The 25,814-nt window shown below is 41.3% G+C and overlaps 3 protein-coding genes across 4 annotated transcripts; 2 read left to right on the top strand and 1 right to left on the bottom strand.

Moving 5' to 3' along the window:
- Nucleotides 1-32: 32 nt before the first annotated feature.
- Nucleotides 33-1,429, bottom strand: LOC115689001 (protein EXORDIUM-like 7). Its single transcript, XM_030614970.2, is given in 2 exon segments — nt 33-671; nt 673-1,429. Coding segments are annotated over 2 exon segments (1,020 nt in total). The 5' UTR covers nt 1,401-1,429; the 3' UTR covers nt 33-379.
- A 10,333-nt stretch (nt 1,430-11,762) lies between these two features.
- Nucleotides 11,763-17,070, top strand: LOC115689014 (putative G-type lectin S-receptor-like serine/threonine-protein kinase At1g61610). Of its 2 annotated transcripts, none has more exons than XM_056317995.1 (9): nt 11,763-12,401; nt 13,386-13,524; nt 14,688-14,749; nt 14,891-15,004; nt 15,070-15,275; nt 15,537-15,747; nt 15,832-16,069; nt 16,281-16,431; nt 16,532-17,070. In XM_056317995.1, exons 1-9 carry the CDS (start codon nt 11,882-11,884, stop codon nt 16,763-16,765), a joined length of 1,875 nt encoding a protein of 624 aa, XP_056173970.1. In that variant the 5' UTR covers nt 11,763-11,881; the 3' UTR covers nt 16,766-17,070. The 2 variants fall into 2 exon arrangements, with proteins under 2 accessions (XP_056173970.1, XP_056173971.1); XM_056317996.1 differs by having other exon boundaries at nt 11,764-12,401; nt 15,079-15,275.
- A 2,014-nt stretch (nt 17,071-19,084) lies between these two features.
- On the top strand, nt 19,085-25,285 carry LOC115665331 (nucleolar complex-associated protein 3). Its single transcript, XM_056318022.1, has 13 exons — nt 19,085-19,401; nt 19,575-19,765; nt 19,866-20,059; nt 20,566-20,774; nt 20,878-20,980; nt 21,254-21,417; nt 22,098-22,236; nt 22,326-22,502; nt 22,593-22,729; nt 23,065-23,379; nt 23,788-23,927; nt 24,021-24,118; nt 24,769-25,285. Exons 1-13 carry the CDS (start codon nt 19,250-19,252, stop codon nt 25,258-25,260), a joined length of 2,511 nt encoding a protein of 836 aa, XP_056173997.1. The 5' UTR covers nt 19,085-19,249; the 3' UTR covers nt 25,261-25,285.
- Nucleotides 25,286-25,814: the final 529 nt, after the last annotated feature.

The following is a 25,814-nucleotide window of genomic DNA, read 5'->3' as shown; positions in this document are numbered from 1 at the left end:
CTGGAAACCTCGTCACTGGAGTAGTGAAGCTCGGTCAACATTAATATTTACTTCAAAAACAAGAAACTAATGGAGTTACAACAAGCGATAGCAACTGTACTATTACAGTAGAAGCAATAGATAGGGAACTGCACTAGTGAGTTCATTTGTTGTAGGAGGATGATGCTGTAAAAGCACTGTTTCTCCGGATTCTCACCGTCGAAAGAAGCAAAGACGGCAAATTTCATTGAGCTGCTACAGTCACAAGGCGTGCCAACGCAGCCTGGTTCTGTTCTGGCGTCGCGGTCTCCGCAAGCCATGCCGGTCTCCGGACATCGACAGTGGGAGTGGGAACTCATTCATGAAGTCATCATGTACCCATCTCCACAAGTCAACCTCCTCAGTCCAGAGCATTGGGTCCATAGCATCTCCTGCTCACGGGGTTCCACACCCACTGCACCAGGTACTTCCTCCCCTTCACTCCATTGAAGTTGTACCCACTCCCCCATGAGTTCTTGTTCACCGCCCCCACATACCCTCCGCCCCCACCACTCCCATACACCCCCAGGCATAGGTCAGCGATCTCGGTCGGCGCTGTGGGGTCGTCCCCTGCATACCACGCATTCACGAGCGGGTTGCTCGAGACCTCAGCCAGCTCGTGGGCAATCACGCTGATCATCCCGTCCGCCCCCATCCCCGTTCGGTGGCTTCATTATGTCGTTGCCCCCGTTCGTGCTCGGCGGCGGCCTTCCCGAGTACTTCGGCCAGGCAAATGGGTAGGCGCAGATCCCGGGACACTGCATCCCACTGTAGCCGACCCACGCGTAAGGAACGGTAACACCAACGATCGTGGGGAACGTGAAATAGTGGAACCCGCACACGGCGCGGCAGAAATCCTGGACTTGGACGTCAGCGGAGGTGAGGACTAAGTAGAGGCCATTGTGAGGATTGAGCGGCAGAGCGTGTGGATCTGAAGCGGCGACAGCGTTTTTTATGACGGACTGGATGTCCAAGCGGCTGAGGTAACCTCCGTGGGAGTACTTGAAGTCGTAGAACTCCCCGGAAAGGGCAATGTCTCCGGTGATGTTGGACCCGGTTTGGTCGGTGTAGAGCCGGACGGTGCGCCACCAGTCGGCGACTGACGGATACGAGGCGGAGGACGACGGAGCAGAGAGAGAATAGATGAAATCTCTTATGGTGGCCTGCTGGTTTTGGTACCAGTGGCCATACCATATGATGTAAACGTTGATGGGAGATGCAAGGACAGGACCCATGTGGTACTGAAGGTCCACAAGATCCGACGAGCCCTCGTAGTTCTTGGCCTCGCCGAACTCTCTGCTCCGGTCCGGTGATGACGCCGTGGAAGAAAACCTCGAGAGACAGACGCAGAGCAAGAGAAGCTCGATCCACTGGGGCTGCATATTTGCTTGTTTTTCTGTTTACTGATGAAGTTGTCTTGTGGGTGGTGATGACCAGAGAGAGAGCAAGTGATTATAAAGAGGAAGACGTGGGGTAGCTAGCTTCTTCTTCAGTAATGGGAAGGTGAGATTCTTCTCTTTGCAATATTTATATAATTCCGACTTTCCGAAATTGCTGCTTTATAATATGTTTCTTGTCCCCACATCTCGTGTTCAATCTTCTGGTTCCTCCTTCTCAAGATCCAATGGGGATTCTTCAATTTGATTTGTCTTTTTGATGCCTATACATTGCCATACTCGAAGCACTTGGACTATTATAAGAAATTTGTTACTATTATATGCGCCGAAACCGCAACCGCAAAACGATTCATATGAGGAACGGCGTTCGGTTGATGGAGTTTAGTATTTCAATTAGAGAAATGCTAAATGCACCGGATCTTTACTTGGATTAGCATAGCCATTTTCCTCTCATCATTAAAAGAGAGTGAACAAAGTAGGACGAATCATGCATAAAGGAGAGGTGGTTGAGAAGGAAAGGAGAGAAAGCATGGCATGCGTCAATCATGCACGCAAAGTGGAAAGGCTTCATTTAACTTTCGATCGCTTGGGAACAAATTTACTAATTTCACCATGCCTGAAACGCAAGTTGTGGCACCCACTCACATTGAGTAGGAAATAGAATGTCAATTAGTGATATAGAACTGCAGAATTTCATCTCAATCATCGGCACTCATCCCTTCGCTCACGTGAAATTATATCGTTTATTTTGAGGGCTTGCTCAACGTGAATCGTATCATATCGCTGCTAGGGATATGGGTGTAGTAAACAAGATACGATCAAACCCGTTTTGAATCCGGTTTGGGATAAAAATGCTCCACGGTAGGAGCCGCCTTCCGAACCCGCATGGCCACCCCTACTTCTATCCTGCGTGTTGTGGTTTTGAGCTATATACATTGGCCTCGACGACGGCGTCGATTTTATATCACGTGAACTTTTTTATGGGTGCTTCGAGTCTTCACCGGAGGTAAGAAAGCCTCTTTTCGAGTACCGGTCCCGATGGACTGGGGTCGGTTGTTACAAGGGAAGAAAAGCTTTCCCCTACTTTATAACCTTGACCAGCAAGATCATGATCAAATTGGGAATCCTACATCAGTAACCCGAGTCCCCACGGATTAACTTAATCAATTGCTAATCCCACCTCACTGCTTTGACGAATGGCCCTGGAGAGAGAATCAATTGTAGCTCGAAAGAGAAAGATTAGAGTCAACAAAATTGAGCAATTATGGGTGTGCCCCGCGGGTAAAACCGGACCATGTGATGTTTTGCCTTTGCAAAGTAATCTCACTTTTGGACTGACATCATTTGACACTTTATACGACATTGGACCGCACTACAGTTCTTTACGTCCAAAAGTCATTGTTCATGTGACAAGTCAATTGATTTTTGTTGAATGACATCAGAAGACGAGCCAAGTGCGGAGATATGGAAGATTTTTGTCGATCAAACACAAGATTTTCGAACTACCAAGCTAGAATTGTCCAACAAAGAAGAATCTTACTTACCCACGATTGACAAGTCTGTATGTGATTAATTACTTAGGAGAAGAACCATCATTTCTTAACTTCACCAACCATTACCAACCTTCGAGTGATTCGTCAACTTTTCTTTTTCCAAATTTAGTAACTCAATAGAAAATTTAGTATAATTCAAATGGAAGTTGATATTCTGGAGCTAGTTAGTATCGTAATAGGGAAAAGCTGATCAATCCTTTAAATTATTAATAGTTTCATAGAAGAGTTGGTAAATTTTGCGTAAAGGTTATGACTAAATTGGTAGAATGAAATAAAAATTGAGGATTGAATTGATATTCGTACAATAAGTCTGGAACCGATTGAGTAATTTTCTCCTAAAAATCTACATCTTTCGCGGAGTCTTATGTACATATTTTAATTTCTCCCCTCCATGTTCAAGGCCCATGTGTTGGCAAAGTAAGTGGTCAGCACTTGAGGCAGAGCTTTCTGAACAATAATCCCACTATTGACTTGATTCAGAGAGGCAGGTGTGCCTGCTTCATAACCAAAGAAATCCCCGCGGAAGTCGCTGCCAAACAGCCGCATCCGGTGCAGGACATGCAACGGGCCACCGCTTAAATTACAAGCGATCAGAGCGATATCGACGGGGAATTTTGAACACGTTGAGTTTACACGGCAGAACAGATGATGCTTACGTTGATGTTCCCCATCCTAGTGGATCGACATTCAACCTACATTTGGCTGATCAGCTCGTGGTGTGTGGAGCACTTATTCTTGTCCTTTGGGGGATTGTTCCTATCGTTGCTTAGAATACGCATGTGGTAGGTCCTTCAGATACTGAACTTGAGTTAGTGAACTGCTTCCAAAATGTAAAGAGATTGCTGAAGATTTGTTCTGCAATGATGATGGTATCGATATTTCCTGCAATGTGTGAGGGTTGCTAGGAAGACGGAGAGTCCGAATGACCGAAACATGGCTGCGATATTAATTTGTATCGAGACGGGGGGATGGCATCACTAGAGGTGGTAGCGGTGGTGAGCGACTGAAATGTCGCAAGGCACTGCGCGGTAGAGGCAATGATAAAGAGACAAGAGAAAGAGAGACTGATGATTAGGTTTTGGAGGGAATTTTACCAAAAAATTCATAAATCTATTGTATGGATTTCTAATTCAGTCTAAAACCTTTTAATTTGATCAATTTAGTCCTAAATTTTTTGATGATTTGCTAATGTGGTCCTTCTGGCCAATTTTAATCGAAAATCGCCGACGTAAACATTGGCCATCCTACGTGGAATGATCGGTGCTGATATGGACAATTTTTTTTTGCATTTTTTCTGAATTTTTTATAAAATTTTCTGAAATTTTCCTTTTAATTTTTCTTTTCTTTTTTCTTTGTCCTTCTTCCTTCGCCAATCCCTAGGCCTCGACGATGGCCAGTGAGAGTCGACCTTGCCCAACCACCGGCGAGAGTAGACCTTGCTAGCCTCACTAGTGGCTAGGCAAGGCTCGACCTCGCCTGTGACCGGCCATCGCCAAGGCTTGGTGATCGCCAAGAAACCAGGAAAAAAATAATAGAAAAAGAAAAAAAAGAAGAAGAAATTCAAAAAGTTATAAAATATTTCGAAACAATTATAAAAAATTATCCACGTCAGTGCCGACAGTATCACATAAGACGGTTGACATCCATGTCAACGATTTCCGGCCAAATTTGACTAGAAGGACTATATTGACAAATCGTCAAAATGTTTATGATTAAATTGGCTAAATTAAAATGTTTAGAACTGAATTGGCATTCAGACAATCGGTTTTGGACTTTTTTTGGTAATTACTCAGTGTTTAGTAGATGTGATTTTTCCTAAATGTGAGATATCTCAGTCAGATGATAAATTGTTGATGTGGCGTCCGAATCTTAACATTTATGAGCTGATTGCTGATGTGTCCATCATTTCGAGGTGATAAATCTACATCCTTAATCTCGAGCAAGGTCAATATATATTTACGTGCTCATGTGATTGGAGTAATAATGTAATAATTCGCTAATGAAAACCGATAAAACAACATGGAAAAATTGTCTAAAATGCTGCCCATTGGTATACATTCTTCCTGTGAACATTAACATCGTATTGGTCCGCATGTCTTAACATCTAAATTCTAAATTTGAATAATTAAAGAAGACGGACAAATGAATAATGCCAATGATTGAAACACATGTTAGTTGCTTTGCGGTTAAAGGCACCAAAGAGACGTACGGCAGTTAGCAAAAAAACGTAGACAGAAACCTTAAAGAATGCGACGGAGTTGGTGGTCACTCGCGGCGGCGGACGGTGGCGGGCGGTTGTTCAAGGGAATATACGCAACGGCCAAATGAATCATCAAATTATTGGTCGATTATATTAGAGATGTTAGCTAACTAAGGATATTATTTTTATAATGCAATCCATTTTAATTATGGAGTTTGCATGCGAGGTTAGGAGAATCTTGGGGGCATTCAAGATCTTGCGAAGATATTATTCGACTCAAGACTAAAGTTTAGTAAGCTAGCTAGAAAGTTAGGTCATATGTTGGAATCATACCGTCGGTGCACATTGTGAGTCATGAAATGTCAAACTTCACACGCGCAAAAAAGGAGGATGAGAAATTATAAGCAAGAGCATCGAGGAGTTCGAATTCGGACCCATTTGTGTTCGCTTCCTTCTTATTAGAAAATATAGGGACGTACGTGTATATTCATGCTTTGCGACCCTCGCGCAAAGCCAGCGAGGGCTTCGCAGCCGACCCTCGCCGGTCTTGGAAGAAAAACAAGAAAACAAATTATTAAAAAATTTAGAAATTTTTTTAAAAAAAATTATAAAAATTGTCCACGTCAGAGCCGGTCATGCCACATAGGACGGCCGGCGACCACGTAAGCAATATCACCGACTAAAATTGGCCAGATTGACTCTACTGGCAAAGCGTGAAAATATTTATGACTTAATTGACAAAATCGAAAGGTTTAAAAACTGAATTGGTTCAAGTGAAATATGTTTAGGACTTTTTGGATAATTTTCCCTATTTTAATCATGTAATCCATTTTAATTGTGGAGTTTGCATGCAAGATCTCACGAAGATATCATTCGACTCAAGACGAAAGTTTAGTTGCTAAAGAGTACGTTATGTGTCGGAATCATATTGTGGGTGCACATTGTTAGTCACGAAATGTCAAAACTTCACGTGCACACAAAGGAGCATACACAACAATAACCAAAAGCATCGAGGAGTTCGAATTCGGACTCATTTGTGTTCGCTTCACTTTCATTGATGTCAAATTTCAATAATTGTCCCAATATTGAGTGAATGACACCAAAAAAAAAAAAAAACAATATAGATCAGCATGTACCCTGAGTATACATGAAAATTTATCTCACTGAACCGAGAGCCTGAATGAAATGTATCGGGGTCATAGACATAGCCAAGCTCGTGAGAGAGAGAGAGAGAGATGGGTTGGAGATTATTATTAATTTTCTCACATATATAAACCTGAAATTTTATAAAGAAAAAGAGCAAGTCATGAATAATTAAGTACGCGTATATTTAGTTTAGGAAACAACATACAGTATACAATTCCTGTAGAATACCCCGCACCTAGTGCAAGGTGCAAGGTAAAAGATGAGTATAGGGAGGTATAATCCCAAAAACTCTAGAACCTATTATGAATTCACCTGTTTTGAAATTCTGGAACTTGTAACCTGCTCGATCGGCTCGAATAACCATTACGGAACGTACCCGACCACATTGGGAGAGCAGGGTTCGCAGGCTTATAAGTCAAGTCGATCTCCTGCATACCCTAATTAATATTATGAAATTTCGTGAATAATAAATTAAAACTACCAAGAATTCTCTTACTCAACTAAAGGAACAAAATTGGGTAGGCTTGGGCATACCCAACTTCGTATAAATCTATACATCCTCCGTTAAAAATTTCACACATGGCAAGTGCATTTTACGTTTCCACCTAAGAAAACACTCCCTCCCTCCCTCCCTACCTTCCTCATTAGTAAACTCCACATGATAAAATGGCACGAACCAACCCACCCCCCTAACCCCATGGTCGAGCCTAACACCGTCGTCCCCAGCGGCTATCAACCTCGGCTCTTTGCATGCTGCGATTGTCCCACTCGTCGTCGCGTGGCCTCCGCCATCCATTGCGGTCGTCGTCTCTCTATTGTCCCTCACTTAGATTAAGTTTGGGTCATCACCTCGATCTCTCTCTCCCGCTCACTTTGTCACCCTCTCATCTCGGTCTCCCTCCCTTGTCTCACGCCTAGCCCCCCCATTCGCCCATGGCCGTTTCTCCTCGCCGCCTCAAGCTTCATAGCCCGCGCCGTTGCGACCTCAAATAGAGGTAGTTCGAGGTCATTGACCTCGGATCGACCGGTCGATCCGTGGTGAGGGCTTGACATAGTCTAGTAACCATGCCATAATTTTTTGGGGTAGAGAGGGAGAGGGAAAAGAGCAGTGTTTTCTTATTACTACTAAATGTAAATTACCACATGGTAAATATTGCCATTGGCACGATTACGATGTCGAGGATCTACATAGAGAGAGCTGCGCAGGCTCAGTCATACCCAACTTTTTGCTTAGGCATAATGACATAAATAGTTCATGAACTTTGGCTCAATGTACAATGTGGTATCTGAACTTTTAATTTGTTCAATATAGTCCCTGAACTTTAGTCTAATGTTCAGTGTGGTCCCTGGACTTTTGGTACATGTTCAATATAGTCCTTGAATTATATGAAAATGTTCAATGTAGTCTCTGAGCTTAAATTAATGGAAGGACTACATTGAACATTTTCATATAGTTTATGGACTAAATTGAACATATACCAAAAGTTCAGAGACGATATTGAACAAATTAAAAGTTGAAGGACCACACTGGATATTGGGTTAAAGTTCCTTTTGCTTATAACAAAAAGGTTTTAGATGATTGTCTCGGTCTTTGGATTTCACATTGCCTATGGCTTTTGAGTGTGAGATTATTTGACTCAACAATAGATAAAAAAAAATTGACGCAGTTTTGTCTACTTAAAGCTAGGCTTCCTTCCTCGTTTCAACCTTCTTCATCGTTTGGGATCTGGGGTTCACTGCTTTCTTATCCTTTGGGCCCTCATTGCTCCTTTGGGCCCGCTGAACACTCGCCCGGTCAATCTTTGAACATTGTTTGAATGTTTTCTGTAGCATCTGTTTGATAATGCTCTATGTTCTTTTGTTCCTTTTCTGTTTCAGTTTTCCGTTGCTGTGCATAGTACAATCCAAAACTGAGCGGCTTCAAAATTGGATTTAAATTTCGTCGAAGATTGAATCTCTTCGGACAGATTGTAAATTCCTAACACAAATGACTACAGACTAAACCCCTAGACAGATTCTGTTCTCTATACTCTGGAAGGAAATGTTCCACATGCAAGCTTTTACACTTGCAAGGCGAAATAATTGACTGTTACCGAAAATTTGAAGCCAAATAATTCTGAGCATACAAGCATCATCACCAGAATAAACCCACGATTTTACAGTGCACTTTCAGTTTAAAACGGGTTCAATGCGGGCAACCAGGAACCGAACCAATCAAGGCCTGTCCCCATGTGAGCCGGTTGGGTTAGGCCGGTTTGGTTCAGTATGATTCGGTTTGGTTCCCGGAGTGAGCCAGCCCGGTTGCACACCCTAACACAGGCATGTGGTTAGGCCATTTTTAATTTGGGTGATGCCTCGGCGAACAAGGACATGTACCCTCATGCAGCTGATATATGTAAATTAGCTCAATTTTATCATACACCATTTCCGAATCTCATAAGCTTAAAGTATAACATTATTTACGCTCAATTTCCTCGTGAGCATTTCAGTTTCATCCTAGATAAATGAAGAAAGTCAGGATGTTAGAAAACTTTTACAAAAAAAAACAATTTTTTGCAATGAAACAAACTAATTTTATGGCAACCTACAACATGAAGGCACGATGTTGCAAGTCACCATAGATGCACTTGCTGTTTCGAAACTTCAATTAAAGAGTCCGTTTGCTTTCCGACTTTCCGATATTTGAATGACGGAAAAACAATCGATCTACAGGCCTTCCAGTCCTTTCACATATCACTTTGAAACTAATTGTTCACCTTCTATACTCTGGTCAAGCGTATCAACATCTTTTGGTTTACACAGTTGTTTGCCTTCTACAGTCCATCCAAGCCTTAACGAACTCCTCATTCTACGGCTTGTTCACCTTCTATGCAGGTCCGTCCAGCATTAAACAGTCTCTACGTCCAATACCTTGTTCATTCTTTGTAAAGGCAAAGAACTACCAGCCTTTAGATATTCCCGTTGAGACTCCATTTGCAAACGGGCCTATGCATCTACAAGCTGTTGTTTACGCAGCCAATGCACGCATCTAGCCTTCGATTATTTTGTCATCTTCAAAATAATATAATGAATGTTTTCAATAATCTCTCCATTTTTTATGATAAGAAAGTAATATATGAATTTCAACATGCAGATGAGCTAATACGGAAGAGGATTTGGAGTTCAAGATTGCGTATAAAATAAAAGAGATTTGCTTAATTAGGCCGTGTCTCAGAAGCCCATTCTTTTTCCGTGACGCGTCATTGAGTTATGTGGCTTAGCAATGGCCAACACGCTATCCCTAACCCGTGTGGGTCATGAGGTGCCATTAAAGTCAGCCTTCGATTTTTTTTTCATTGACAATAAAAAACAAAAAATCAGAGTAAAACTCTGTTTGTTTCGCAGAAAATCAATGTCCTTTTCTATATCTTGGTGAACAAAATGACAACGTCATGTCCTCTTATTTGTGGTAGAAGGTGCTAAAAGTAGATGCCGATGGATTTGTACCATATGGAAAACTTAAAAGAGGGTCAAATTTTGTACCTTAAGAAATAAGTAAAAAGTCAATTTGAGTATGAATTCGAGTCCCCAGGGTGACTTTCAATTTGCTGTTTGTAAATTTTCGAATTTGGTCTCGTAGTTTTTTCTTTTTCACTCATAAAATTTCAAACTTTTGGAACGTGAAACCTAAATAAATTAAAAGTTATTCAAGTATTAATTCAAGTGATTTTGAAAAAGAAGTTTGGTCAATACAAAAGAAGATTCAAAATGGACGTGGCGGCTAGCCTAGCACGACCGTCCTCCGCAGAACGACGGAGTGACGGTCAAAGGTCATCCACAGGACATTTTTGAGGAAACCACACTTGCTCAACCGGATTCATTTTTGATTCTATGTTTCTATTTTATTTATTTATTTATATGTTTCCAAGTTCAAATTGAGAGACAAAATCAGAAAAGGGCCTACATAATCAATTTTCTTGAGTATGAAGAAGGGAAAAAATAAATTAGATACCGAAATATAAATAATTACAAGTAAAAAAACATTATCGCTTACTTAAAAAAGAAATCGTTAATATCATTATATAGATCTATTAAATTTAAAAGATGAAAAAACACTTGAAACATTGGCTATGCAACTAATAACAAAATTATTGTGCAATGAAATGACTTCTTATTTCTTTAGCTCATATCAAATTGCTTTAAAAGGACTCTCTGGTGATCTAAAATTAAGACCAGTGATATCGATTATGCATAAAATAAATGAAGCAAAGAAAAGATCAAAATAAGAATAACGAATTAATAGAGAAATTTTTTTTTACCCCATTGATCCAAATCTCGTAGAAGAAGATGTGTTGGGACCTAAAACATTACAAAATCAATCTTAGGATCACATGAGTCAAAGCTAAAGTTAAAAAAATGATTTTTGATAGATTTTTATACAGATTTTACCTAATATAGCTTCAACGTTTGGTTCGTTGAGAAAATTCACATGACCACGAGATACCTAACACTATATCATTTCATACGGATTAAAAATCAATTTATTGTAAGGTATTTTTTTATTTTTAAACAAAATAATATCATTTCATATGGATAATATGGTTTGAATATTATCACTTTGATTTGTTCCTTATTGTTTGACTATTACTTTGATTTGTTTCTTCATATATCAACCGATTACAATTTGTTTGAGATTAATTTGTCTCTCAATTTGAGCTTATAAGAAAGAAACAAAAAAGTCTAAAAAAAAAAGGAAACGTAAAGTCAACATTTGAAACCTGTTTAGGAAGTGTACCGGTTTCCACATAAAATTCTCGCGGCTGACCTTTGACCGTGAGACCGTCATTCTACAGAGACGGTCATCTAAGCATTTTCCATTCAAAATTGTTAGGGTTAACACCTCGAAATTTTCCAAATTAGTACACCCACGATAATTTTATCCCGAACTAATTTTTTGATCACCAAAAATCCCAAATTGGTACACCTGTGATAAATTTACCCCGAACTATTTTTTTGACAATCAGAAACCTCAAACTTGTACACCTATGACAAATTTACCCTGAATTAATTTTTTGATTACCAAAAACCCAAACTGGTAGACATATAACAAATTTATTCCAAGCTAATTTTTTGACCATAAAAAACCCTAAAATGTTACACTTGTGATAAATTTACCCTCCGTTCAATTGGATTAATACTACGAAAAATCACAAATTCGTGAACTTGTGAAGATGAATCTTACTTGAGTCGCTCAAGAAAGTCTCGTGTATAAGTTCGAACTCGGAATGTCACACGGAAATTACCAGTGACAACTAGTTTTGATTAAGAGAAAGATTTCCAGATCCTAATCCATTTTCAACGGTCAGAACTTACCAGTGACAGCACCGGCCAACCACTTTTCTCTGAAATTACCAGTGACATTACCAGGAGGACGGAGTCAACGGCGGCTGTTCCTCGTTAATGCGCAGATGTAGCGAAGAATAAGGATGCAGAGCAGGCCTCAACACCACATAATTCCCAGACAATCTTATTACAAATGCATAGGAGAGAAATCACTGAAGAAAGCCTTCGCAATTCCCTAGAAAGAGATGAATTCGGGAGCACATGTTGATGTCCAGCTCGTGTCCATGTTGTATCTGCTCGCAACGACCTCATGTGCGTCAAAGGAGCTTGCCATTGATAGATTTCCGAGTCCTGCTGCTAGTTCTGGGAACATCTTCAAGTTCAAGCAGCATCTCAGCTACCATTTTCCCGGACTTCGGAACGATTTGATGTCCTCATCGGGGGACTACCGTTGCGGGAAGATCGTGACAGCTGAAAACGAGGACGATGAGGTGTGCATCTCTTTTCGATCCAACGTCTCATCACCACCACCATCGCCACCTACATCATCCTCTGTCGGGGAGGAGATTAGGGATGATCGGAGAGAGATTCCGCGAAGGATTTCAGACACAAGCCTTGATGAGTTTGAATCAAAATTCTCAAGTGCAGAAGAAAGACCGCATTCGACTGATGGATTCTTTGCTCGAGCACGTCCATCGTCAGTAGACCCAGCCAATCGAAGCATATTCGCAGAAGCCAGTTTCCGTAGTCGATTTTATCATCGGAGTGAGTATATATAGGTTTCTCTCTTTCACGTATGTGTTTGAATAGTTAAATAGTAAACAACACCTCTATGTATTAGTTTATCTTTTAAAATAGTTGACAGTGGTCCACAAAATCCCACAAAAGCATCATGTCCCGAGTTCAGATCTTTCAAGCCGTTTTTTTTGTCTCCCCTATTATATATTTCCATGCTTTAGGTATAGTTCAAACAGCTTACGTATGTGTGGGAGTGTTAGAATATATTTAAAAATTTAACCATGCCTTCATCTAACAATTGACTCCTCAGTTATATATTTTCCATACTTTAGACTTAGGCTAAAGTTCAGCCTATGTGTGAGGGGTGTGTTAGAAAAAATAAATAGTAAATTGCGCCTCCGTCTAATAATTTAAACTTTGAAAGCAGTTTCAATTGAGTAACGTCATGAATAGTATAGGCAAAAAGAAAAACAATATAAGGCAACATTGTTAAACATGGTTTACGTTTAAGGCAACGCTGAATGCAAGGCAATAGGCCCAATTCTCTAAACAATCTCCAACTTCAGGTTAAGACTCAATTGTGGCCTGAACATATTTTTGTACATTAAGAAAATAAAAAATTATTTTGGAAGTGAATTTATTACTAACGTGAAAATGCCACGTCAGACTGACTAGTGGCGATTTTGGACGGAGGGTTAACCGGTACAGATTTGTGATTAAAGTAAAAGTTGGTGGTTTTTATTTAGACAAAAAAAAAAGTTGGGGCCAGACTTACGATTGAACCTAAAATTGTGGTTTTTTAAGGGAATTTGGCTTAAAGCAGTTTATCTGCAGTGAATTAAAGCTCGTACTATCTTCGATGAGACTTAGATCTAAATGTTTGATCAAAAGTTTTGGTAATAGGTAGACAGAAACTACATACATGTAATATTTATTACAAACCCGATATTACTTATGACAAAAGAAAATAAGAATTCCGATCTTTATTTCGATAAAAAACTTTCGTTGTAGATTCGGTGATCGAAGAGGCCAGACTTGCAGAGTCTTCGATGATGCCAAGTATAGGAAGAAGAGGAAGATTTCAAGAGTGGAGAAAAGGAAGCAAATCCAAATCAAGAGCGCTTGATGAGATTGAAAATAATACGCTCAGGTACGGTGATACATTTCGACCAAAACAACAAAAGGTATGGTGATACCTACATAATGAGGTCAAAACCCCTTGCACATATTTTCAATTTCATATCTATGTATACTTACGCATTTGCCAACCTTCTGTCTTTCATTGATTGCACTTTTTAAACGTTTTTAGGACTCAATTGTACTTTTGTTACAAGTTTTAAGACTTGATTGAACTTTTTAAAAGTTTTAGGATTTGATTCCACTTTCATTGCAATATTTAGGACTCGATTGCACTTTTTGGAGGTTTTAGTACTCAATTGCACTTTCGTGATAAATTTTAAGACTTCCAGTATACTTCCCTAGTCTTATTTGCCGAATTAAGGTACTTTTACACTTCTATGTGAACTTAAATATGACAAGAAAAGTTGACCATAATTTTAATATGTGTTAATACCACGAAAAATCCCAAATTGGTACACCTGTGAAAAATTTGGTCAAACTAAATTTTTGACCACAAAAAACCCCAAACTGGTATATCTATGAGAAATTTACCTCAAACTAATTTTTTGACCACCAAAAATCTCAAACTGGTATACTTGTGACAAATTTACGTTCCGTTAAATTGGATTAATACCTTGAAAAAAATCACAAATTGATAAATCTGTGACAAACGTAGAGGTAAAATCCAAAACTTGTGTACCCGTCAACTGTCATTGGTTATCTAACTCAGCGATTTGACGGTTAAATTTAACGGAACTAACGGAGGGTAAATTTGTTATGGGTGTATCAATTTGGGGTTTTTGGTGGTCAAAAAATTAGTTTGGGATAAATTTATCACGGGTATACAAGTTTGGGATTTTCCGTGGTATTAGCCCTTTTTAAGATCTATCTTCTTCTTTTTTTTCTCTTTTCTTTTGCTTCACAGCGTATGATTGAATCCTGTTCAATTATTAGGAATGTGTTACAAAATTGGTGCGCAAGACTTGTTCCATAAGATAGAATTAAAATTTACATGATAATCAAAATTTATCACAAGAAATGACAAAGGAAACGTTTAAAAGCCCCAGATCATGTTCCAACCACTTATTTCGATTGTTCTGATGCATTTTCCCCATGGAGAGCTTAGGAGACCAATTGCATTTCTCTTCCTGTTTCCTGCGCAATCATCTATGGCTAAAATTCTTCTGCATGCAGCTACTCAGGGTTTGCGTTTCGAGCATCTCTGCGCCCAACCAAACTTCCTCGTATTGCCAAGGGTAAATACCGTTACTCTTATATATCTTTTCTCAGGGAAAAAACAAAACGGGTAAGAGTAGGAGTTCATCCTTGACTCCTGTTATTATATCCTGATCTTAATGGTGATCTCAAATCATCACGATGTTTATTATATTCGACAGCTAAAGGGAACAAAGTGATATGGATTGCAAGCGCTGCGTCATCAGTATTCTGCATAGGATTGCTCGGCTACTGCATCTACGTCGTAATCAGGAGGAGGAAGAAGTTGAATAGAGGTATGCGACCTATACACTGTGATTCTTTAGGCAAACTTCACATGTTCTCATCCTTCTAATTCCAGTCCAAACAGCCGAGGAGGAAAGTCATCCAGTGATGCAGTCACTAAACTTGGGAGAAATCGGGGGTGGGCACAACGAGAAGGTGGTTCCTCAGGTATTGATTTTGCAGGAGATTCCGCTACTGGGATTAGATGCCATACAGGCGGCTACAGATGACTTTTCAGACCAGAATAAAATTGGAGAAGGCGGATTTGGTCCGGTGTACAAGGTAAGTGTTGAAAGTATATATATCCTGGAGCTACCATTTAGACCTGGTAATGTAAAGAACCTTTGAAAAAAGGTGGTCAGTCCGACCACGAGGTCAAACCCATGGAAAGCAAAGATAGAATAATCCTCCATGCATGGGTTGAGCTCATGGGGTCACTGGTGTTCTTGAATTGTGATGTAATTGGTACAGGAAATGGTTTTTTTTTGGTCCAGTTCAAGTACATTCCTGCTATTAAATTGTCGATTGGTACCAACACTGCAGGGCACATTGGCTGAGGGAAAGGAAATAGCGGTCAAGAGGCTCTCGGAAACTTCAGGTCAAGGCATGGCCGAACTGGCAAGTGAAACTGCCTTGATTGCTAAACTACAACACAGGAATATTGTGACACTCATGGGATGCTGCTTAGAGCGAAATGAGAAGCTTCTAGTATATGAGTACATGCCCAACAAGAGCTTAGACACGATTCTCTTTGGTTTGCCCGTAAACCATTAGCTGCTCATTTTCATTTGGAAAGAATGAGACATTCGGTTTGGCGTTTAATTTCATGTTTTGATAGATTCGACCAAGAGTTTGCAACTTGATTGTGAGTCACGCCTGAAGATCGTTCATGGAGTCGCTCGAGGACTTATGTATCTGCACGAGGATTCTCGTCTCAAAATCATCCACAGGGACCTCAAGGCTAGCAACATTTTGCTGGATGATGACATGAACCCAAAGATATCGGACTTTGGGATGGCGAGGATTTTCGGGGATAACCAAATCGATGCAAACACCAACAGAGTTGCAGGAACATAGTATGTTGCTACTACCTCTTTTCTATTCGCTTGATGAACTCTTAATCAATTTTGCACTAATCACCCGTTCAGCATTTTGAAGTGAGTAGAATTTTGACTTTCCAAGGGTAATCACAAGGATTTCGAAAGCTCATGATTTTCTATTACACTACGGCATTTAAACTAATCAGGCAATTTCTATCATGTCATTCCTTTTTCTTGTGTAAAACAGTGGATACATGGCTCCTGAGTATGCGATGGAAGGGATTTTTTCAATGAAGTCGGACGTTTATAGCTTTGGCGTTCTTGTGCTAGAAATAATTAGCGGGAGAAAGAATGGCCGTTTGCACGCGATAGAGCCTGGTCAGACCCTACTTGCGTTGGTACGTCCCTTATACCGAACATGCTCTCGGTCCCCTTCTTGTCAAACAAGTAATAGCTGTACTCTTCCTCTAACGTCTACAAGCTGCCTCAATACGACAGGCATGGAAACGATGGTCTCAGGGCCGAGCGCTGGAATTGATGGACGCTTCGCTCGAGCAGTCGTACAATGCAGATCGAGTGCTGAAGTGCATCCACATCGCGCTGCTGTGCGTGCAGCAAGACGCGGAGAACCGACCGTCCATGTCGTCGGTCGTCGTCATGCTGGGTGGGAACAACATAGAACTTCCAGGGCCAACAGAACCTCCGAGCAGCTTCGCATTCGGCGTCAGATGAGCCGCTTCCTTAGGTGTTCCTGTGTTGTCGTTGCTAGTGTTATCATATAGGAATCTTGTCTATTAATACACGAGACTGCATATGAAACTAGGTTGAAGGACGAGAATTTTGCATTCGGTAGATCATGTATATATTTAGGAGATGGCGGCGGCGGAGGATGACCCGCGATGCTATAATAATAGCGATTACGATGTTTGGTATAAGGAGTACCCGTTGCATTGTTTGGTTTCGTGAATGACGTGGGAAAACAAGTTTCTAAAGAGATTTTGTTTAATTTGGACGATGAATATAATTTTTGTGAAATAGTTAGAAAGATTTAGCGTATCAAAGATGAGAAAGCTTTAAATTTCAGTATGGAGGGTGCGAAAAATTGAAGGATTCGTGGCTAGAAGTGATAAAAGATTTTGGTTACTTTTATATCACATTTTTTTTTTGCCCTCCTTTTGCGAAAAAACACCATCGTATTGCTCCGCCCGTCTTAACATCTAAATTTGGATGAAAATAATTGAAGGAGGTGGACCAAACGAGTGACGATGATCGATACACGTGCTAGTTGTGTTGGGGTTAATGGCACTAAGGAGATACTTGGCGATCAGCGAAAGGAGGGGATAGAGCCTTAAGGGCCCGTTTGGTTCGGCTTTTCAAATGCAACTTGAGGGAATGCAAATACCTTTAGGTGAAAGCCACTTGGGGAAATGTAAGTGGTGCTTGGTAAAAAAAAATTTGTGAAGCTACTTTGGCCTAAGTAGTGCTTGGTAATTTTTTTTTTGCAAAGAGCTTTGGCAATTTTTAGTTTTAATATTCCGGTTTTGCCCCTATTACTGTTCATCTTCTTCACCGGCGAGGGTAGCCGGGAAGGGCAGAACTGGTCGGCGAGGGTGGCCGGCGAAGCGCCGGTGAGGTCGCCCGACCCAGGCGACGGCCGCTTGGGGTCGGGCGACCGCCCAGGCGCCGTCGCCTGGGTCGCGCGACCTCAAGCGACGTCGGCCTGGGTTGCGAGACCTCAGGCGACGTCGGCCTGGGTCGCGACCCAGGCGGCCGTCGCCTAGGTCGCGCGACCCCGGCGACGGCCGCCTGAGGTCGCGCGACCCCAGCCAAATCCTAAGCGTTTTTTCGCCGGGTGCAATTTATTCCTTCTAACGAGCTCGCAGCAGAATTTGCTGACCTGGCATGCTGGAATCCAGTACGGCGTATTTTTCAATCTCATTTTGCACGAGTGATGTTGACGTGGCCATTCCGGAATCCCACGTGGCGTGTTTTTCAATTTCATTTTTGCCCTAGGGGATGCTGACGTGGCACCACTAGTGTTAGGGGTACGGTCTGCTTTTGCTTGGAGAAGGCGCCGCCCCCCCTCCGCTTCTCTTCCTCTTCCTTGGTCGTTTCACGCCCTACCTCCTCTTGCGCCGCCCGCCCGCCCGCCCGCCAGCCACCGGCCCGCCACCGCGGCCTCGCCGGCTTGCTGGCCGCCTTCCACCGCCCGAGGTGCGCCGCTCGAGCTCCGTCTCTATCGCTCTCTCTCTCTCTCTCTCTCTCGCTCTCGCTCTCTTCGTTCGGGTCGCTGGCTCGCATTTGCCCCTCGCGTGTCGCTCGCGCAACCACCGCCACGACGGTGGTCTTTGTGTCTCGCCGTCGTCCGGTCGCCGCCCAACCGCCTCCAACTTGGCGCTCGAGGTACCACCGCTCCCGTTTCGCCTCGATAGGTTTGCCTCCTTTGATGTCGCCGTGCTGCTCTTCTGTCCTCCTTCTTAGGCCTCGGGTACTAGGCTGTCCGTTCTTGGTTTGTTGCAAATTTTTGCTGCCTCACGGGGGCCGTGATCCTCTCTATCGATTGCCGTTCTTGTATTTGTCTGGATCCTTTTGGTTTCGTTTTGGCAGCCGGTAGGGAGCTTTTCGGCGTCCTTTTTGTGCCGCTTTGCCCTGAAAGTGTAGCGATATGGTACGATGATCACCGGTCCTGGGACCGTCTGGTCCTGTTCTAGATATTAGGTGGGCCGGTTCTCGATTTCATCGGTAATAACCGATCATACCTGATCTTGTTCGATGTTCCAGGATGGGGGGTTACCTGAAACAGATCACCCTCGTCGTTATAATTTTTAACTTTGCAAAATCATGCAAACTATTTCGTTTCGTACTTTATAGATTTTACTCCAATGTTATTCTAGAATTCAATTTTCAGTTAAATTTTGAAATAAATCTGTAGTTGCGTTAGAATTACATGCAAGTGACAAGCAAATTTGCGAAAGGTTTGGGCCGAAAAGCCCATGCTCAGTACTCCAATTTGTCACTGTTAGCGATTGACAATGGCTTGGTTGAAGGCCCAGATTTTTGAACATCGCAATTTGACTGGGTGTTCTTGATCTTCTTCCATCTGCAAGAAGGTCGAATCCCCAAAGGACAAAGAGGGTTTAAGGCTTCCTGGGTCGAACCATCCTTAAACCCTACGCCGGGATTAGCTGTCGGGTTGTTGGTTGGTTTCGGTTGGACATGGGGAAGCAGAGGATAATACTGCCGCCGGACCTTCCGCCGGAGGTAGCGGAGGAGGAAATCCAAGTCTCCGACGAGGACTTGCAGTTCGTCAACGACAACCTCGACTACGCCGGCTTCGTGTCCCGTCTAGACACCCGTTCCATCACCAAGTCAGTAATCATCTCCCTCCTTTTCTTTTTTTGTCGATCTTGATCCAATTTAAAAGTAGAAGACAGTACCCGATGAGCCCATTTGGAGTTCCCTGTAAAAGTTCGTGGAAACAGTAGGCGGGTGCGTATTTCGGTGACCCTGATACTCTCTTTGTATGTGTGGGCTACGCAAGGCATGTGACGCGAGTGGCTGACCTCAAAGAAGATGCTCTGGAAGCCCTCTATGAGAAGAGGTTGAAGAAGAAGAAGGCCTTGCAGAAAGAGGAGGAGGAGGAGGAGGAGGAGGAGCAACCCGGGATTCCAGTGGGTCATGTGGATGCTCTGCCTGTCAAGACCTTGGACGGCCAACTATACTATCGCACTTGTATTTGCACCCTCTTGCTTATATAGAAACATAATTACACTTTCAGCTCGATTTGGGCCCGTGCTAACTTTTATGCCCTTTTGTCTTTTGGAAAATGCAGTGTTAAATGCATCCAAACAATCTGAAGGTGCGGGTGAAGGGGAAGGAGCCACCCAAGAGACAGATAAGGGTCTGGTGAAGCTCACTAAAGCTGAAAAGCGAGCTAAGCTAAAAAAAAGCAGGAAAGAAGCTAAGAAGCAGGCGAAAGAGCTGCCTCCAGATGAAGTGAAAGACAACCCCCAACGAGCTGTTTTGGTATCCCATCACTTCATCTCCCCCTGTCCATCTTTTGGTCTTTTCTTCTTGTCTTTTTGAACTATCCTATTGTCTAATTGAGTGCCTATACTTCTTATGGGGCTGGAAATTGAACACTTGCTAAAATTGATGGAAAGATAAAAATGTACTCTTCCCCCCCTTTTTTTTCTTTCTATTTATGCTTTGGTTGTTGGTGAGATGCAGCATGCCCTGGAGATCTCATTGTACTTTTTAGTTGTGTAGCATCTCTTTAGAAGTGCCTATACCTCTCTTCTTAGTGTTTTGCTTCCTGTTGGGTAAAACTTGTGCATATGTCTTGTGGGATCACTTTAGCTTGCTTATGCTGAGTCGTTGGTTTAGATGCAATGAAGATTTCGACTTGATATCATGCCTGGATGTTTATCGCAAGTTTGCTAATGTAATAGTACTGTTCTCGTAACCTATGTACAGTACTTTAACATCAACACATTTCTTCTCATCTTTACGAAATATCATGTTTTCTTTAGGCTGAGTTGAAGGAGGACGTCACTGCAGAAGAGTCATTTGAAACTAAGAAGTGTAAACTTGCGGAACTGGGAATTGCTCTGCTTGCTGATCCAGATTCTAATATTAAACTTCTAAAAGAAATGCTGCAGATGTGCAATGATGACAATCATGCCATCATTAAGCTTGGGCTTCTATCTTTGTTGGCTGTGTTCAAAGACATCATTCCTGGGTATGTGGCTGAATTTATTTAGATGTGATCTTCACAGTTACATCTACTCTTCATATGTTCCCTCGGCACTGTGTTGATGTTTTCCTTTGTTGTGATATGATAGTTACCGCATTAGACTTCCTACTGAGAAGGAGCTCGAGATGAAAGTTTCAAAAGATGTCAAGAAGATGCGGTATTATGAATCGGCACTTCTGTCGGCATACAAGGTTTTACTTGATCTTCTTGTGATTGTTGAATGAAGTGCTATCACCAGAAATAGGACAAAAAAACACTACAAATCTTGGTTAATTACATTCCGGTTTAAGTTGGTGTAATGTTGATCATTGTTGAGCTTATGGACAATTCCATAGTATAAGCTATTTTTACCTAATTTCTTTTGTACATGCGTGCTTTTTGGGTAGCAGTGACACTAGGTTGATTTTGAATTTGGTTCGATCCAATTTTATTTGCTCTGAACTATTTCAAATTTTATTTAACAGGCCTACCTGCAGAAGTTGATGGTTTTAGAAAAGGTCTCCTTGTATCAACATGCGGTGGTTCGCTGCATCTGTGCTTTGCTAGATGCTGTTCCTCATTTCAATTATCGCGAGAGCTTGGTTGAAGTTGTTGTCAGAAACATAAGTTCCTCGGATGAGGTCATAAGGTTTAGCCATGTCTTTTTCACTTCTCGTTATTCTTCTTATGTTAAGAACCTATTTAGTTATCAAGTTTGCAATGGAAATGCCTTTTGGTGGACTAGATGGGGGGAATGGTTGATTAATTGAGAAGTTTGAAGAGTAGTCTTTTGTTAATGTGGTCATTCGGGTGCAGACTTCTATTCTCATTTAGTGAATGGCTTGTGTGCTTCCGTGACCGATGAACTCATAAGATCACCAAATGTTGTTTTTATCTATGAATTTAAGTTGTTGCTTGCTTTTGGTTTAAGTTTCCTGCCCACAAAAAAGGGAAAGAAATGAAGCGTTACTTAGCAATCATTTAGAGATGCAATGCTTCTGCTTGTGGTTATGTAAATCTGTGAGCATGTGTGCATGTGCTCTTGTATGAAATCATGCATGCATTGTAAACACGATCTTTTTTATGTTAAGGTCTGAAAAATACTAGATAACATTCTATTTATCGTTCCTTTTTTCTTTTTGGTACGGACTTAGGACTACAAGAAAAGGAGCTACTCTTTAAAGAGTCAAGTGCTACAATGACACATGATAGACAAATTTACTTTTAGTTTTTGGTCATTTTCCGTGAGCATCCCTTGGCATGTATTTGTTTTTCCACTTTTCCACTCTACTCTTCTCTTGAATAATAGATGTGAATGGATATCATCAGGAAACTTTGTTGTGACACTATTAAGTCACTTTTTACAAATGAGGGTAAACACGGCGGTGAAGTGACTGGAGCGGCTGTTCGATTGATTGCACATTATGTGAAAGCTCATAATTGTCAGATGCATCCTGACTCTATTCAAGTATGTTTAATAGGTCACTATATTTAACTTTCGCTTATAAATTACTTTGTTACCCCTCTCTCTGTTATAACTATCGAGATGTTTTTCAGGTACTTATGTCTCTGTCATTTGACGAGGATCTTGGTAGATCTGCAGCACCAGATAAGGATAAAAATGTTAGAAATAAGAAATATAAGAAAGGAAACCGATTGGAGGAATCAAGCCATAAACAACCGACTGATAGAAAGAAATCTAGGCAAGAAATGATGTCGAAAATGAGGGAAGAGGTAGGCATTCTAATGCGACGACAATTGACTACTTTCTCTGATTTTCTGCTTACAGTATCATACAGTTGAGGTACTTGGTGCTGTAAACAGGTTGCTGCTGATTATAAAGCAGCTAGTTTCGCTCCAGATATTATGGAGCGTCGAAGGATGCAGTCAGAGACACTATCTGCCGTATTTGAGATATATTTTCGTGTTCTGAAGCACACTATGCAGTCAATTGTGCCCAGGTGATTTCATGTGTCAAATAAATTGTTTATGCTTATGATACTATAGAGAAAGATTGGTCTTGGTGCGCAGTACTGTGTCAATGCAAATGTTTTATCAGACACTGAAACTCGGGTTTAAATATAGGCGAGGTCTTCAGATTGACATGAGAAAATTCGTAGGACAATTTTAAGCTGTGGTTCTTAATTATCAGTGAGGCTGTCCATTTGCTGTATCTGTTTACTCTTTCTCTACAATCAACCTAATATATGTGCTTAAAGTTGAATTCGAAATTATCTTTGTGGATGATGTCTAACGGAATACTGTGATTACTTCATTCTTTTTGTTTGTTTTGCAGACCTAATGGAGATACTGGTACAACTCATGTGACTGAGGCTCACCCACTCCTTGGACCATGTTTGGATGGTCTAGCAAAATTTTCTCACCTGATTGACTTGGATTATATTGGAGATCTCATGGACTACCTTAAAAAGCTTGCATGTTCTGGTGGAAAAACAGACAGTTCTGGAAAATGCGTGACTGTCTCGGAAAGACTTCGCTGTTGCATCATTGCTTTCAAAGTGATGAAAAACAATCTCGATGCTTTGAATGTTGATTTGCAAGATTTTTTTGTTCAGTTATACAACCTCATACTTGAATACAGGCCTGGAAGGTTAGCACTTCTATGTTGGGTGCTCAGTACCTTGCTCTGAAGTTTGTTTTCTGAACTCATGCACTTTCAGTTACCTGATTTTATTATAAAAATCACAGTTCTCGATGCCGATGACTTTGTTTGGAGAAAAAATAGCATTCTTTTTATCATGACCACCACACTTTTTACTGTGATTAATATCTGATGTCTGAAGCAGAGATCATATACTTGCTATTAAGTTCGTTTTCTGGACTCATCTGCTCATGCACTTTTGTTCACATGACTTTCTTTATAACCATAGTCCTGGATGTTTGGCAATGACAGAGAAATGCGTGAAACCAATAGTGACTTTTTTATCATGACCACCAGAATGGCGAAAGCATCTTTCTCCCTTTGTACTAACTCATTGATATCTGATGTCTAAAGCAGAGATCGGGGTGAGGTGCTAGCTGAAGCTCTAAAGATGATGTTGTGCAACGATAGGCAACATGACATGCAGAAGGCCGCAGCATTCATAAAGCGTTTGGCCACATTCTCTTTATGCTTTGAGTCTGCAGAGTCCATGGCTGGTACCCTCTTGGTTTATGCAATGCCAGTTATTTTTTTTCTGTTGATACTATGATTATCATTCTAATTGGTTACTTGTTTGCCCTTACTTGCAGCCTTGGTCACTTTAAAGCATCTTCTCCAAAAGAATATGAAATGTCGGGTTTTGTTGGAAAATGATCCTGGAGGTGGCTCAGTATCAGGTTCTGTTGCGGTAAGCAATTTACTACTTCCATGCAAAACCTTAATCGACGAATGATATTGGATTTAAAATTGGGATGGACATACTTATGCATGTATATGTGTAGTCCGGAATCAGGAAACATCTCCTCATGTATGACTTGAGTTTTAACCTCATGTCTTGTAGCAGAGTGAGATTGACTTTCACCATTTAGGTCCAAGCAGGGCCCCTGGAGAATGTTGTAGCTTCCAGCCTTACTACAAATGTAGCTGTTAATGGAGCCTTTACCACCATTTCTTGGTTGAAATTTTTGTGATTTTTGCTTTGCCTACTGACCACAGTCCGCATAAAATGAAAAGAAATCTGGAACTTTACTAAGTGTTCTTGAACAAGATGGCTGCTCAATTAAATTTGTTGTTGCTTTTTAGTTCGATGTTTTTAGTTTTCATTGCAAATGTCTATTGAGAAGCTATGGTGGTTGTCTTTCTGACGAGCACTGGGCGAGCTTATCTTACATGACTAGAGTGCACTCTTAATGCTTTGCCCTCTGTTTACGCTCTGCTCAATACAGGACCAATTTCTTGCATGATTCTGTCATATCAGATCACTTAGTTTCATTTTTCCCCTTTGGGATGCTGAGTAAATTACGAACAATCTCTCTAATAGCAATTACTGTTGTGCAGAAATATCAACCATATGCCTCGGACCCTAATCAAAGTGGTGCACTAGCTTCCGTGCTTTGGGAACTCAACCTTCTAACAAAACATTATCATCCAACAATTTCAACTTTGGCTTCTGGCATCTCTAACTTGAGCGTTGCTCCTACCCAAGCTCATCTCTCTACTCTCTCCCCACAACAAGCTTTTCTAAACTTATCACTTGAACGGGAATCCTTCAGCGTGAAGAGCAATGCTGTGAAGTTGAGCAACAAGAGGAAACGTGCTAGTGATGGAGTGGTGGCATCCAGTGTGGCCCAGCTTCTGGAGGAAGCAAGTTCTCTCAATGAAGATGAGGTGAAAAAGAAGCTATCAGAGCATTATATGCTCCTGCGCGACATCAAAGAGAATGAGAGATTGAGGAGTGAGTTAGATCGTACAACAAGGGCACTCAGATTATATGACGAATACAAGAAGCAAATGAAGCAAAAGCGAAGGCGAAAAAACCATATATCCTGAATTTATAGAAAATCGGCCTCTGCCTACTGCCCACTGCCTAGATGGTAATTCTGGTAATGATTTAAAAAAAAAAAGTTTTGGGTCACTTTACTGCATCCATTTATCTATCTTTTTCTACCCTAACTATTTAGTTTCTCTTATTGGTAGTCAATTTAAATCCCCATACTATATTCACCCCTTGATATTTTAAGAGCTGGACAGAATCAGCAGATTGTTGTGAGAATGACGGATTCTGAGAGATGTAACGTATGTGCCTTCCTCACTTTGTATGGCACGGGCAGCCCGTTTCCTTGGTTCGACCCGATTGTTAGGGTAACTGTGTAATTGAAACTTAACAGCTAATGTCGAGTAGAATCTCAGATATCACTTTTCTGCATTGGGTAACCTAAGGATTTGGAAATGATATTGATCATCTACGTAGATACTAGGGCAAGTTTCTGATTGATAGAACTTATAATTGCATGTAAGGCAGGAGCTCTATCGTCCGGAGGGGACTAGTCCCTCCTAATCAGCACGATATGATTCTATTCTCACTGAGAGTAGTAATTCAGCAA

This window comes from Syzygium oleosum, unplaced genomic scaffold (genome assembly GCF_021117445.2).
Source record: "Syzygium oleosum isolate NSW1041296 unplaced genomic scaffold, Sole_v2.1 Sole_v2.14, whole genome shotgun sequence".
Taxonomy (NCBI): Eukaryota; Viridiplantae; Streptophyta; class Magnoliopsida; order Myrtales; family Myrtaceae; genus Syzygium; species Syzygium oleosum.
Note: the sequence above shows the minus strand (reverse complement) of the source record. Positions and strands in the feature narration are given on the sequence as shown.